The 16,098-nt window shown below is 46.2% G+C and overlaps 1 protein-coding gene across 3 annotated transcripts in view; it reads right to left on the reverse strand.

Annotated features, from left to right (window-relative positions):
- The window catches only part of VANGL1 (VANGL planar cell polarity protein 1), a 45,878-nt gene that overhangs the window by 18,861 nt on the left and 10,919 nt on the right, over window positions 1-16,098 (reverse strand). For all 3 annotated transcript variants that reach the window (XM_065653969.1, XM_065653959.1, XM_065653951.1), the window contains exon 4: window positions 13,012-13,619. In XM_065653969.1, the coding sequence (XP_065510041.1) occupies window positions 13,012-13,619 (608 nt within the window). The remainder of the gene's footprint in view (window positions 1-13,011; window positions 13,620-16,098) is intronic.

A 16,098-nucleotide genomic window follows, 5' to 3' on the forward strand; every position in this document is an offset into this window, starting at 1 on the left:
AATTTATACGGAGCCCAAATACACAGTTTGTGCCACGGTTTTGCAGCAACCAGTCCCCATCTGTTCTCTCCCCTCCCAATCTTTTAAAAATAAATAAATAAACAGGATTTTAACTGTGTGTCCATCTCCCCCAGCACTGGACATCTGAACAACTGTCACATGAATGTAAGCTTAAGGAAAGCACCAGCTCAGTTTCTAGCTGCAGATCTACCCTTTTCTGTCCTGCATAGTCCAAGACATGGTGCTCTCCAATACACGTACACTCTACACGAGGTCTCATGTTTGGTGGGACAAAGAAACAGAATCAACACACCAGCTGAGCAACATAGTAGGTCACACCTGACACAGAAGGGATTTCAATGTACAGATTTTTTGAATGACGAGGGAAAGTAGGATTCATTTTCAGGTTTTGTTGTTGTTGTTTGTTTGTCTTCCTCAATAGCAGCCTAGCCAAAACCCTCCAGTATGGACAAAAAAAGGACCCCCGGAAGTCTACTACTAATATCACTGTTATGTTCTAATCTTTTTATTTGGAAGGTAAGCTGTGAATATGGAAATGGGAGCTTTTGAAAAAGACAGTTTTACAGAAGGGTATGACCAAACTTTGGGGGCAGGGGGGAGAAAAACAAAAAAAAAACCCCGCTCCTTTATGTCACATGATCCAAACAAGCTACTTATTTAAGCCTCCCTGAAGAACCCTATAAAAGTATTCCCAGGGCAGTACTAAGAAGATGCTGCTACAGATGTACAGAGTTATAAGTTCTAGCAAGCAGCTATAAAAACACAGTAAACCCACAGGCATGTTCCCATTGCAATTCTCCTTGTGAGAAACTTTACATCCTGATACTTCATGAAGTTAATCGGTCTTCAGGGTACCAGCATGTGGGCTGGATGTTTTTCCCAGTCACCTTTATTGGTAGAACTTCACATTTTGATGAATGCTTTCCCAACAGCCGCACTGCCCTTGCTTCCAATTCCAACAGCTCAAGGTGGCACCTGGTATAATTAGCCAGGACAAAAACCCAGGATACTAGTGGTAACATATAGTGAGAAGGAGGAGGAGGAAGAGGGCACAATCCTCTCAAAGACTGGTACAAAATACCAAATAATACAATCTACCAGAAAAATACAGTCACTGTGTTCAGGTTGGATGCTGTGACAGCACACTTCTCCTCAGTGACACAGTAAACATCTCATTTCACAGTATACAGTGCCAAGGGAGACAAAGATCATAGGGAAACTTGTTACCTCCAGCATTATATTCAGCAGATAGAAAAATGAAATAAGAAATAAGCTGCAAAAGCCTAAAGAGAGTTTTAGAAACAATGGAGGACCTGGAGCACTGGAGGAGCTTTCTGTGGGAGGTGTGGGACTCTTTTCACAAGAAAGGAAAAACTTAAGCTGCTCCTGAGCCTAAGCTGCTTCCCAGGTTCACCGAATGGAATTCTAGGATGTCTTATTGCCAAGGGTCAGCCTAGGTAGCCAAAAGCTGTCTTCCACCCCCACATAGAGCAGCAAAGGGGAGTTTGTCAGCGTGCGGCAAAGGTACGTTGCACCGATTGCCTCAGCCCATCCATGGGGACGGGTACAACAGGAGCAGCTTCAGGGGCTGCATCTGAAAGAGCAGCTTGTGAAAGCCTGAGTGTGCGGCATGACAAACCTCTGCCCCAGAAGGCTGAGGAAGCCAGCTGCCAGGAGAGCAGGCTCCAAAGCAAACCACTCGCATCCTCCTACGCCAAGACCGTCTCTCCAAGACGAACAGCGTGTGTGTGGGGGGTGCTTTCAAGCACTCACCCAGCAGAACCACTAAATCCAAATGGTACAGCTCACGGATTAGCCAGTAGACAACAGCAGCTTTCAGGCACTAACAGCTTGGGTTGGATTTCAACCAGTCCCTCAGACACCAATAACCACAAGCAGATGCCCCAACAGCTCTCGAACTAGAGACATCCACTTCCCTTTGATCATGCATAACACATTCAAACAGGCGAAGGCGCTACCTTCTCATCAAGCAGAGAGCTAGCCCTTGCTACCAGCATCTCACTGCCCCAGGGTCTGCTGCAACAGCAGAGGAAAAAAAGAGATGAGAGCAAACCACGTCCCAGACACCCGCAGCGAACCGAACCAACGCCTGGCTGGACACCTACGCCACAAGCTCAACCCAGCGCCCTCAGGAACCAGGCATACTTGAATCAGACATGGAGAGCAGCTGGATCCATGTGCTAGAGCTCAGAAATGGGTTTTCCAAGCACACTGACAGCACACCAAGCAGTCTGCCTGCGTGCCATGGTTTTGCAAAGCAGTGGGGTGTCCTTAAGGGAACTAGTGAGAATACTAATTTGCTTATTTAGGAGGGAAAAAAAAAAAAAAAAATCTACTACTGTCTGCTCATACTGAAGCAAAACCAAAGCTGTGAAAGGCTTCCTACTGAGCAAATTGACGGGTTGGGAAGGAGGGCAGTGAGAGAAGAGCACAAAGGCGACAACTGAAGTGAAAAGATGATAAGAGGAAGCTGCTGTGAAGCTGTCCCCACAAACTCGCACAGCGTGGCAGATAAGGCACACCAGAGAGACACAGGTGCCAACAGAGCAGGGACAAGCCGGCTTCCCTGGGCACCTCGCGGGTGTTGCACCCAGCTGCCAGCAGCCCAAGCAAGCTCCACTTGTCCTCACTCAGCTCTACGTAGACCTGCGACTGATTTGCAAGAGCCAGAGACACTGCTGAAGTCAATCTTGCAGTTAAGATCTCCATAGCTGAGCAGACTATTGAAGCCAATGAGCCCCGTGGAAGGAGACCCACATAGTTCAGGGTAACAATTTATAGTCCCATCTCACTGCTGGCAATCTGACTCTACACCAAGCCCACAACAATAAGCTGCCACAGAGTACATCACGTCCAGCTCTGCACCTTAAAGGATGTGGCCTGGAACATGAGACTTGTCCCTCGTGTTTGAGCCACCGCTGGCCCCCTGTAGGCCTGCTGGGTAGGGGAGAAGCAGCAAGGACTTGATGTTCTCCTTTCCCCAAGCTCAGCAGAGGAGCAGACCTTTGCAGACAGAGCCACCCACCACCAAGGACTGACTGCTCCTGCTCTGCAGGCAGACTGTTGGGATGCACGTGTGCAACCTACGTCTTCATACATGTAGCAGGACCGCTTTCAATGAAACCATCACTGCCACAAGAGGCAGCAGTCCTGCCTCTTGCCTTCTGCCTTGTCACCTTTGTACACCTCAAGCAGCAGAAGGACAGTTTAGAAGTTTGCAGAATTTGAGCTGGGTAAAATAATCCAGGAAGAAAGATAAACTAACTAAAAAGCTATATAGATAATACAGAGATATAAATTACCAGTTCCACCATTCAGATCCCTGTGCAACCAGACAAGATTTCTTTGGAAGGGGTGAGAGAGAACCAGATTGTTGACAGGACCAAGCATTATTTTAAGAAGCAAACTGGAACTATGATCAAGCATTTATGTAACTGAAGGGTGTACTGAGTATTTATGAGGGAGGTTTAATCTCTTTCAAAGATTTCTACACATTGCAGGTTACATTTAGGATTCAAAGAGTTCCACACAAGTCAGGGTGGACAGGACAACACCAAGGTGTGCTTTACCTTCTGAACACCGGAGTCTGGAGCAAGACCAAGAGCTTCCCCTGCATGCAAGAGTCTGACAGGCACTTAATGCAGACATGGAAGGAATTAAATACAAACTGCCCCAGCCCTGAGCTACAGCGCACCCACGAGCCTCCAACTCGAGCTGGTGCCCCACTCAAGCGCTTAGGAACCTTGCCACAGCCAGCAATACATGGTACTCTGGATTACCACTTCCAGAGTCCCTGGGAGCAGCGTAATACGTGACAGCAATGCATTTCCTCTTCCCAACATAAAAATGCGTGCTGTGCCTTTGATTAGTCTGAGCCTCAAAAGGAAAAAAAAATATGCAGAAACTGGCAGGTATGGCAAGAAGTTTATAAGAGTCTACCTTTTCAAAAGATAATTTAAAGCTTAACCAAGCATCAAATAAGGCCAGAGTCTTCAGACATGGAATTCTTCAAGTTACATAAATGGTTATGAAGCAACTAAGGGTGTTTTTTGTTTGGCTTTTTTGTTGTTGTTGGGGGGATGTTGGTTGGTTTTTTTTTGTGGGTTTTTTGTGAGGGTTTTTTGTTGCTGTTGTTTGCTTTGGTTTTTTTTTTTTTTTTTAATGAAAGCTAAGAAATGCAACTTTAATGCCAAGGAAACAACAAAATGTATTCAAAGATTCTGGCAGCAAAACTTCGGTGCTGTAACAGAACTTTACATTTAGATGCTGCTGCCATGAAACGTCAGTATTCAGCTCTTGTTCCAACAGCAGCCTGGTAGGGTGTTCTCTCAGGAAAGACAACCAGCTCTTACTTGATCCCCCAGTGGGGGACGGGATTAACACGGCCAGACTTTGAATGAAGCTCACCATTTGAGTCAACACAGCAGCTTCTACTTCTTCTAGGATTTCTCTCACAACACCTCGGAGCATTATTTCCCTGCAAGCCTACACAGCCGGGCCTGAAGAGGCAGCACCAATGCTACCTGCTAGCAGACCCTTGCACACAGAGGAATATCGGCTTGCTTAAAACACAGCCCAGCCTTCCCTGCACAGCACCCCTCCACCGCAGGGCATCCCCCACGCAGCTCCACCCTAGCAAGCTTTGCACAAGCAAGAGCCGCCTCATCTTATGGCCAGCACCCAGAAACCCTACAAACAACGCTGGGTTGCCGCAGGGAAGCCGTCCATGGTTCTGAGCTGAGTGTCAAAAATCCAGCCCCAACAAGGATGTAAATGACCTTCTGCCAGGACTTTTGGGAGCACGAGCCAGAGTCAGCACCCCCCATACCACTGTTAAGGTCCTTACTGCTGTGCCTGGAGCTTATTTTGCTGGTGAATAGCTCTTCCCAAAGCATTGGCCAAGGTCTCCACTCGAACTAAACTGCACGAGGCGAACTTAAGCACAGAGGTTCATGTAAAGAGAGAGCTGGAGGGGGAAATCAAGTTATAAGCAAAAATACTGCCTTCAGTTAGAGGAGGAGAGGGGGATTCTTTTACTACCACACAGCTCCCTATTAACTCTTCCTTACTCATTCAGCACAGGGTCACTTTTCTTGGACATATTACTTGGTTGTGCTGTACAAGAACCATTTCTTGCACTTTTAACAAAAAGTGACGCTCCTCCTCCTGTCCCCCAAAAGGCACACAGCTCACTCCTTTGCAGAATATTTGTATTTCATCATTCACCACAAGAAATGGATGTCAAAGGTTGAGGGGGTGGATTTTTTTTTTTTTTGTTTTGGAGCATTTGAAGATAAAAGTATCTTCACAGCCACAAAATTTGTTCTGCAGCTTAGGGAGACCATCTGTCTCTGTGGGTGGTACACACAGGTGATTTGCAGGGCACTGACAGCAGAAGAAAAGAAATTACATGACAAACCCCTTAAGTACAGGGTAGGCTGGAGTGCATGCTGTTCTTGGACTTCTGGGCAGTGTTGATTTTGAAAGACAACCCAAAAAGAAGGGAAATCCCTGCAGATAAAACCAATGGCATTTCCTCCACACCATCTCTTTCAGAGGGATGAAGCCTAGCAGCTCCCTGCCAGGGAGCAAGTAATACTGTACTAACCAGGGGGATTAATAATTGACAGCAGGCCCTTCACTTACAAGTAGGCTTGTAAACTTTTTAAAGTATTAAGTATTCAAAAAATGTGAGACTGCTCCAGGGTACAACCACCACCCTGCACCACTTGCCATCACAGCCTGGTGCATTTGCAGGAGCACAATACGACTGGTACCTAGGCTGTGATCTACTACACTCAATTCCACGCTCCTGGTGAAAAGGAGAGGAGAGGCAGTGTGTACAAAAGGGGCAGTGGGGGGTAATCAAACATCAAATAGGCAAGGAGGGCTGGGTAGAAAGATGACTGTGGGCACTTCAGTTCCCTGAGCTCTGTCATCTTTTATCAAAATGAAGAGCTGCTCTACATATAAAGCCATGTATAAAACCTCCTGAAAAGAACAAGCAGAAAGGCAAGGGGGTAGGAAAACATGCTCCTTTCAAAAAAGCAGAGCACTCCCAGGCTTTACCACATCAGAAACTCCCAGATGAACTGTGCATGCAGTGAGATACCAACAGTCCATCCTAGACTTTCCCCTCCCTTCTAATGAGAAGCACCTGGCACTCCTGGTGTCTGCTGTTCACTGCTGTCACAAACAAACATCCTCTTAATGAGGTGTTGCTCTCACTCAAGTAAGACATCCTATCTGGTCTCTGCTGCCAACACACCCCATGCACCGTCAAACAGACCCTCATAAAACAGAACAAGGCACCATCCTCATAACTCATCTGGAGCATCAAAGGAGACTGCTCCCTGCTCAGCAGGCAACAGCACATTTTTTCAGGGGCTACCGGAAAATTCGCTTCTCCAGTTCCACCAGTACCCTCCCAGCAAGAGCAATCAGGCAAACCGCTCTCTGCAGCACCGGAGGACATGAGGCAGCAGACACAGGTGGGAGGGGGAAAGGTATAGCCTGTGACCAAGAATGGCTAGAATGCAGCTGGAAGTCTTTTGCCATTAAGTCATTATTGGTTCAGTCCCAAGTCATAGCCTCCTTCCCTTCTCCATGGCATGGGGTGTTTGAATGGGTGTTAATGCTCAACTGCCCATGCCCCACAACTGTGGGCAGAGAGTTCTGCAAGCTCAGGAATGAGAGCGTGGAGAAGCGGCCCAGCTGCAGAGATGATGAGTTGCAAATAAGATGCTTGTAAGCACTCAGTTATGTGAAGTGCTGCTGGAAAGACATTGGCTTGGAGGTCACAAGTCTAACACCTCTAAGTCAGTGCTAAAGAAGCTGCTCTGGAGCAGACAGCTCAGCTTGTTCAAGAGCTTCACACTTGCAGATGCAATTAACACCCATTTAGCCGGCTATCCCAGAACTTCTTGGGAGGAGAGACTAAGGCTGGTGCTCATCAGGTTTGGTAATAGACAGGGCGGGGGGAGGGACAGTCACACAAATGCTCATCAGGGTGCCTTGTACATATTTCAGGGCAGAAAAAATGCATTCAGGAATGAGGCCAATTTCACACACTCCATGCAGGCTCTGGCGACAGAGCTGCTCTGCAAAGTTGCTAGTTTGTGGAACATGCTAGTCTAGGAAGCTCCTGTAATCAAGGCAGCAGGACAGTTAATAAGATGTTTTGCTACAGAACAAGCTAAAAACCCATCAGCTCAATCTCTTTCATCACAGTGTTTATCACTATGGAAGACGGTGAGGGTTGACGAAACCTCAAGGAGAAAGAGGGGGGGTGTCAGCGTAATTCGTCTGTTCACTGGGAACGCAGACCAAACAAACTGCACACAGGGCAGAGGGAAGAGCAAGCGCACAAGCCCTGAGCACCTCCAGCTCAGTGTGCACCAGTGCTTGCTCTGCAGTGCCGCTTCCGACCGCCCGACTGGAAACAGAAATAGCACACAAGTGTATGGGATCAGTCACACTGGGAATGACCAATGCAATTAGACACGCGTTATGAAGCGCCTTCACCAGAAAACCACAAGATTTCAGCGCTTCTTCCCTCAGGCAAGAGATGCAGCTTCCTAAACCCATGGTTAAACTGATACATTTCACCACACTAGAAAGAGAAAGGAAGGTGTCTATATGCCTTTTTGGGGGGTAGGCAGATTTTAGGACAGCATAAACTAGAGAGAAGTGTTGACACAACTCCAGGTAAGAGAACTCTGTACAGTTCAAATGCTGACCAGATGTTCTTCATTAGAGAAATTTCACCCTTGATAGGGGGAGGCATATTTGAGCAACACTCCATTGTCGCAAGGTCAGATGGTGTGAGGTTTACAAATGCAGACTGGGGTATGAAGAAGTTTGTTCCCAATCCTTAGCCCTCTACACGCTTCCTCACAAGGGAACACAGCCCCAGTGGCACCAAGGGACACAGACAAGAGAGCACTGATTAGATTAGATCAGTAAATACTGACAGCCTAGAGACCTGTTTTATAAGCAACAGGATCAACAGATACAAGACTGCCAACCCAAAGCAGCTGGGTCAAAAGCGGCATCAGCATCTACCACGCAATTCTGGTTCAGCTCTGGTGTGTATTAAAGGTAAGGGCTCAAGCGCCACCTAAGAAACAGCTACTCTGGCACCTCTGGTTCAGCTGGGAGGCAGGCCAAGTGTTTTTCCCTTCCATGAAACACATATACATCTACTTTGTTTTCTGAGCATGTAGAAGCCATGAGATTTCTCAATATGAGATGGATAGTTCCTGCAGGGAAGGTATAGGCTCCCCAGAGACAGGTGCCTGCTTTCAGGAAGCAGCTGCTCTCTTCCTGTATTTTTAAATCCCAGTTCAGCAAATTTTCGTCCAAAAGCTGATGGATAACACGAGTACAGGTAATGTTCTAACAGACCTCTTCCACACAGAGCTGATATTTCTGAGTACTAAGGCTTCTCTTGATTAGGCGGGCAGAGAACATCAACCAGCTCACAGCCATCTGCAAAAGCTGTATCCTGATTCCAAAGGCCTCCCCAATCAGCTGGTTCATTAAGGCAAGCCTGTGCCAGGAAGGGCAGAAAAGCTCTCAGTACTTCATACTGCCCAACACATAATGAAAGCACGGAACACCACATAATGAACTGTGATGGCCCTGCTCCTCATATCCCGACTGCTGGGATGAAAAAGACCCACTCTCAGACATTTCTAACCTCAGAAAACCAAGACTATATGGGAGCCCAACATTAAGTCTGTGTGTAAGATCATTAATTACCACATGTGTTTGAAGCCACTCATTTTCTTGAGCTGTCTAGACTACCAAAGCTCTAGGGTGGGGAAAGATAATTCACTGTAAAGAAGGGAATATGTTTAACATCCTAGTGACAGAAAAGGAAGGTTTTTTTCCTGCAACATCCTTCCTACATAGTTTCTGAGCCATGCAGAAGGAACTTAACTGTGGGTGACAGATGCCATCAGTGTCCCTATCTGCAGGGACAAACCTAAGCCTCAGCTGCAAATCCCAGCCTCAGTTCACAAAACTATCAGCCTTTCAACAGAAAAGTTCTCTCCTGTCACTCTTCCCCACCTTTGTTCCCTTTGTTGCTGCTTTCAAAAGTCTCACCAGCATCCTCACCCAACTTCTCTCATATTTTCCTAGGCTTGACCTTTCTTGCATCTACTCTGTTCCCTGCTATTTACCCCTACATATCACCATAAAGCATTCCCCTTGCATGGCAACCCTTCCTACCAGGAGTAGCAGAGCAGTCAGTGAGCTGAGACTTGGCACCACATTCACTGGGACTCCAATTTAATTTTTACCTCCCCCTCAAGCTCCTGAATCGATGCCAAAGGGAACGCTCATTTTGGCAGTCAGGTCTCCCAGAAGAAAAGTTACAGCCAAAGTGCTAGGGGTGGGACCAAGCCAGCCTATTAATAGGTTGCTTATAATATGAATTTGGGGAACTACTCCCAAATATGCTTACCCTCCTGGACCCAGGGCCCTCAAGGGTGGATTGGAATACCTAACTCAGCACTTTCAGCTTCTTTGCTGCATTTGGAGCCAAGGAGAGTAGAAAATCCTGTCTGTACCCTGGCTGGCAAAAACATGGTTCTCTAGAAGGGTGGCTGAGCTATTGTTTTCTTCCCTTCTCCCCTAGAAAGCCTGTTTTCCTCATAGTTACATAGCAGCTCCCTCTGCCTCATCAGAAAATACCTAGAATTTGAAACCTTCCACCTTGGATTAAAAAGATTGGTATCTGCAATTTTCTTGTGGAAAATCCTGATCTATTTCAAGAAGCAACACTGAGCAAGATAAGATGTCTCAACACCCTTCTCGCCACCAGCTTCTCTAGAGCCCACTGGACTGTTGAAGACAACAGACTCCATGGACAGCCAGGGAGCAAAACTTTTCAGATATTTGGGAGCATGAAGAGGACAAAAGGCTGGACTGAGGCAGCAAGGCTTTGATTTCAGGAGGCAGTCAGATTTCTATACCTGTTTAAAGCACGCTTCCTCCTTCCAGGTGGCAGCCCACAACCTATCTAAGCCCCCTTTACAAGTGCTGGGGTGAAGCAAGCATGCACGGTGACAAATGGAGAGCCCAGAGGCAGCAAAAAGTAGTATATGCGCACTCCATCATAGCTACAATCACCTCTCCAGCACACCCACAAGGCGACTTCTCCAATCTTCCTGAATAATCCAAACTGTCCTTTCATGTCTCCACGTTTTCCCATCGACATACCTTCCACGCCAGTCCTGTGCCTCAGCCAGAAAGCCGACCAGAAGCAGCAGACAGCCCCTTGTGACCCTGACTCACACTTCACCAACAAGCACGTCAAGACCTTTATGGAAACTTTGCAAAATTATGCTGCAAAGGTGTGCAAAAGTTCCCAAATTTCTCATGTTTTGCATAAACATCTCACAATCCTAAGCCTTTAGAAGCTGAAGGAGATACTAACTGCATTTACTTCTTTCAGTGTTTATCACATTGGGGCCACACTCTGTGTCAGGATCAGCAGCTCTTGCTATTTGGATACAAGTAACTCTCCCTGTTGCTTGGAGAGAGAGAGAGAATGAACTCTCCCTTAGTTGGGAGACACTTGGCCACTCATCAAACCTACACAGTTCTACCTTTACGTTAGTAAAGACGGGAAGACACACAGGCTCCAAACTATGTCAATACACATTACACTCATCTATCAGAAACTAAAGAAAAAGCAACACTCGTTTACCATTATTAGGCACACTTGACAAGACTCCTGTAACACAAGACGTTAAAGCATCTACATGCTGCATAGTTTGGATTCAATATGCCAAACAAAATTACAATCAGCTTGCCAACAAATTAGGAGTTATTAATTTTTCATACATCTCAGATTTCATCCTAGGCTTTACAACTCTTTGCTGCCCTTGCATCACTCAAGACATTTCAAAACCTAGATGCAAAGACAGAATTGGAAAAAAACCCACCATTTCTAACACATGTGCACTGATTCTCGAGCAAATTCTTTGCCTCCGATGGCAAGGTTGCTTACATGGTTCAAGTCAGGTATGCAGATGTCCACAGGCGTAGGATCTTAAATCCTCTGAACACAAACCCACAATCTAGCACCAAGCAACCCGCAAACTCTCTCAAACCAAACCTACTATATAGACTGGGTGTATATAGGTATATACACACATGTACTAAACTTTCTGTGCGGAATTCACTTATGAGAGAACTACCTCAGCAAATGTCAAGGCACAAAGCTGTGGCACAGGGGAACTCTTTGGTAGTCATCTCTCCACCCCCTAGTCTTAAGTGCTCCACTGGATCTATCATGTACCACAGAGGTATTTTTAAGACAAAAAAAAAAAGTTTCACAAGAAAACCAGCAGAGATTATTTCATTTTTCAAACCCTGAAGGTGGCATTTCATTAAATCAAGGGGAACACTCCAATTACAGAGGGCCTCTCTTTCACATTTTACAGAGAAGGAATATAACAGGAGTCCAGACCTAGTTCACCCAAAAGGTCTTGAGTTCTTCCATTAAGCCAGAAACAACATCCAGGAGTCAGACTTGAGCTTCACCTACTAAATCTGCTTCAAAGCAATTCCACTGCTGAGCTAATGACTGCAGGAGACCGTTCCTACATCCACTTAAACCAGCAGACGTTAATCTCTCCATCTGCAATAGATACGCATGCCATAGGGGTCTGGACAGGATAAGCAGAACAGATGTTTAAGTGCATGTACAGTCTGAGGCATCATCTTCAGAGCTCAGCTGACAGCTTAACAGAGCACAGGAATGAAGAGATTTCTAGAGAGCTTTACAGGACACAGGAACTAAGGAGATTGAGACAACTGTCCTTTCTTGTACCCTTGCTGAGGGAAGCATTAACCCCAGGAGGAAGGTGGAAGCAGGCAGGCATAGATCATACCTACAGACACTACACAACTCTCAAACACTCCCAGATACATCTGACCCAGCAAACTGATCCATACGCATGACAAAGAGAGCATCATGCTACAAAAACAAACCAGAAGCAGCATAGCAAGCACCACCAAAAAACCACCTGCATGTGCCCCAGTACTCAATTAAAAATATTTCTCTTGAATGCCTGAACTGCTGGGAGGTTTTGGCTGCATCAAGGCAGCTGCTTCAGCAGGACTAAACGCTATTTCCCTCAGGGCAACACAAAACTGTGGAAAACCGCTGATCTTGGAAACAAAGAAGGAGTCCCCAGTCACTGGCAGCAGCCTTCAGATTCCACAGTGTAGCTACCTGGCTGAGCCCTTCAAGGTAGGCCCAGCCTGTCACAGCAACAGGCTCCAGAGCACAAGCACCTCAACTGGCCGCAAAAGTTGGATACGGGATCCAAACGACAGTGCTCCATCCGACCATGTTCACTGAGGTTCCTCACACGACTCTTGGCTGCATGGGCCAATGAGGACACACAGACGTTTTCAACAGCACATTAGGTTGCTGAATGCTTCCTCGCACGGGGCCAGTCGCTTCTCCCTTCAGACACTGCCACACGGGCTGGCCTGCTGTCAGATGGCTCCAAGGAGCAATGCTCTGAGTTGCCTGAAGAGCTGCTCTCAGATTGACATCACGCCCCTACAGCCAAAGAGCACAAAGCCAGCCCCAGCCACACAAGGAGGCCTCTACCCTTTCCTCCAGCGAGAAGATAGGGCAAGAAGCCCAGAGAAGGATCTTAAGGATCTCATCAGACTTAGCCCAATGACCAGCCTCACGTTGCACCATCAGCTCTTTTCATTTACAGAAAGGCACAGGACCCTTCTGGAGCAGGGACCACCTCTCCCACAGTCACAGAGGGGAAGAGAGGTTCAGTTTGGTAACTCTGGAGAGACTCTAAGTCTCCCTTGGGGGAGGATTCAGCAACCAGTGACATCACATTTACAAAAGCACTTGATGCTTCACCTCACAGCACAGTCACGTTTATCTGCACCATTGGACTTCAAAGGGCTTGCACCTACCTTAAGTGCCCCAAGCTGTAGTATCGCGACTCCCCGTCGGTTGACCGAACTACTTTGACAGTGAACATGGGCTGCAGCTGCCGCAGCTCCAGCAGCACGATGGCCAGGTAGTGAATGAAGAGCAGAGCGTCCACCAGAGACACCGCGTACTGCACTATTCCTTGGTAGTTGGTGTCCTTCGAGTCCAAGATGCGAACGCCATAAAAGAGCCAGTAGGAAAACACAAACAGGAATATGAGGACCAACAGAAGGGCCCGAAACACAAACACCCTTGGTAAATCTGCCTTAGGCTGGCGGAAGAACAGGGCCCAGGTCCCAATCAGAAGAATGAGGAGTTTAAACGCCACAGAGATGAACAGTCCCTCACAGACAGTACCACACGGCTCCAGATCATCCCGCCACAGGATCTGGGGTAACAGAATGAAGGCGATGGGGGTAAGGAAGACAAGGAGTCCGAGAACAGCTGCCACTGTTAAGCCCAGGTAACGTTTGCAGTCCAACCCAACGCTGTCCTCCAGATCCTTACTGATACGGGCAATGTCCTCCTGGGAAATGCTGTGCTCAGAGGTGCCTGTGATTGCTGTTGTGGTCTCACCCCAGTTGTCATCCTGAGGGAAGAAGAAATAAACAAAAATAACATTGAAACAATCAGGTTATTCCTTCCAGGTCTTCTCTTTTTCTTTCCTGAAGAAAGATTGCTACAGCTGACTTAAGTCCCAGAAAAAAAAATATATAGCAAAAGCAATCTTCAATACATTGAATAATCAACCCTGAAAATTAATAAAGGTTTGGAGACAACAGCAACTTGTCCAAACCAGCGATTATAAACATTAGGTATTAAAAGCCTGTAACTGTAGAGCAGGTAGCTCAACTTGCTATGCCACTCACTGTACCCCAGAGGTTCCTCTTCCAGCACACGTAATGAGTAATATCACATAACTGTTGGAAACTGCAGTAATCATCAGTTCCCATGTGCAGGGCAAGGACTAGCACCCTTCTAGCCCACAAATTCCGTGGTGCAAGTACACCACAGAAGCACCTGGAAGGGAAGCTTTCATTTCAGTGTTTCAAGCCAGTTGTTGTTGTTACACAATCAAAAACATGTTCGCACATTTTTTCCATCCATCGCAGAAGTAACTGCACTTACAGCAAGTTCCTCCACTTTGTTTTCTTTTATCCTCCTTTACAGTAGCACTGCCCTCAATAGCTGACACATTCTAATAGAAGTTTAGTTAAACCAACAAATCGTAGGTGGTCAAAGGGGATATTTTCAGGTATGGCGCTTTAAATTTAGAGGATCCCGGACTACCAAGTAGCTCTGGTACAGTCAGAACATTGTCAGAAGCCACTCAGCCACAAAAGAAGCTTACCTGAAACACAGTCGCCATATAGTCAAGCTTCAGATTACATTACATTTTTTCTGAAAGTCTCATCTCTTCCCTAGTTAATACCAGAGGACTTCTGCAAGCTAGTTCTCCCATCCCACGATGCCTCCGATTGCTCCTTCCCGGTGCTGGCACAGCCAAAGAGTTACACTGACATGTATGGATTTGACTCACAGCTGCTGCTGGAGTGACTCATACACATGAAGGCTCCTGCTGCTTCCCACAAATACACACCAAGGAGCAGCACAGCGTGTGCTGTGTTGCTTGGCACCTGACACCTTTGTCGCTGCAACACTCATTCAGAAGCACATGTTTTGCTCTTCCTCCTGCCCTCCTGAGTGTATCTTCCTGCAGCCTCTGTCAATAATAGGATTTACACCTTCCTCCAGACTTCTGCAGCCACACATGCTGATCAAAGCATTTTGTTTTAAAGAAATAGGCATAGTTTTAAACCTTTATTCGCTTCCTCAACAGAGTTAGAGGAAAGAGTCTTCAAGACTCTTTGGGAAAGAAGTAGACAGAGGCAGCACGACTACTTTGAACAACTCCAGGGATTTAACTTCTAATATACTCCAAGACATGAATACCTCCCATGCCTAGAGCAGTAGGGTTTTGAGACAGACCAGCCACAGTCAGCATATTGAATTAATGAGGTTTTTTTTGAGTCACTTCTCACCAAAACAGAGGCCTCAGAAGAGATATCTGCATTGTAGTATGTCCTGAAAGGCAGCATAATCCTATCATATTTCCCTCTTTGCTAGTGTCTCCAGTAAAGCAACCTAAGCATTTCAACTATTTGACGTTTATGCATGAAAATAGCTCTGCAGAGTTTCCTCCATTTGATGGACTGAGAAACTATGCAGAAGAAAAAAGGGACAGAAACACCACAGCAGCTTAAGGCTACAGCCTAGAAGACAACAGGCAGCCCTAGTCCCAGTCTACCCCTTATAACACCTCTTCCCACTTTAAATGATACAAGCAAAAAACCGCGCAATTATATGGATAAGTCTAAATCTCCAGTGGTATAAAGTTGTTGGGCCCAACCCAGGGCACCCCGCTCCCTGAAAAAAAAAAAAAAAAAAAGTCTTGCTCATACATCAACTTGTTTTTCTTTTACTTTAATTCACATTGAGGATGTCTGTATGAAAACAAGGGCTTAAGAATCCACCAGCACCTTCAGATCTATTAGAATATCTAGGACTTATGAGAACAAGCATCTGATTACAAAGTACCAAATTGCAATACATGAAGTGAGCACACCTGTAGCTACATGAATACCGTTACAAGTACTACCATACACAATCTGAGTAGAAACTGGGCACCAACTTATTTATTTATTTATTTTTAAATAGCAGAGGTGGAGCCCCAGAGTCAAGGATTAACAGATGCCAAATCTAGCCCAGGAGGCATTGAAGCATCCTGCGTTCTATGTCTTGCAACATCATCCATCCTTCGAAAATGAATATGCACCTTCACATCAACTGCCAGAGCAGAGAGTGTACTGGATCCATCCTAGGTGCAATCTAAAGTCAGCATTATTTCATTCTTTATTTAGCCCAGTGTTAATATACCAGCTTTCACAGAGTTCACCCTCCTTCCAAGCTATTTCACGTTAGTTTTACATTTCTTGTCTCCCTTTCCTACTGGGATACTGGTCCTAATGTGTTTTACAGGATTACCCAGAGCAAGTCCTGCTTAAAAA

This window comes from Caloenas nicobarica, chromosome 1, assembly GCF_036013445.1.
Source record: "Caloenas nicobarica isolate bCalNic1 chromosome 1, bCalNic1.hap1, whole genome shotgun sequence".
Lineage (NCBI taxonomy): Eukaryota > Metazoa > Chordata > Aves > Columbiformes > Columbidae > Caloenas > Caloenas nicobarica.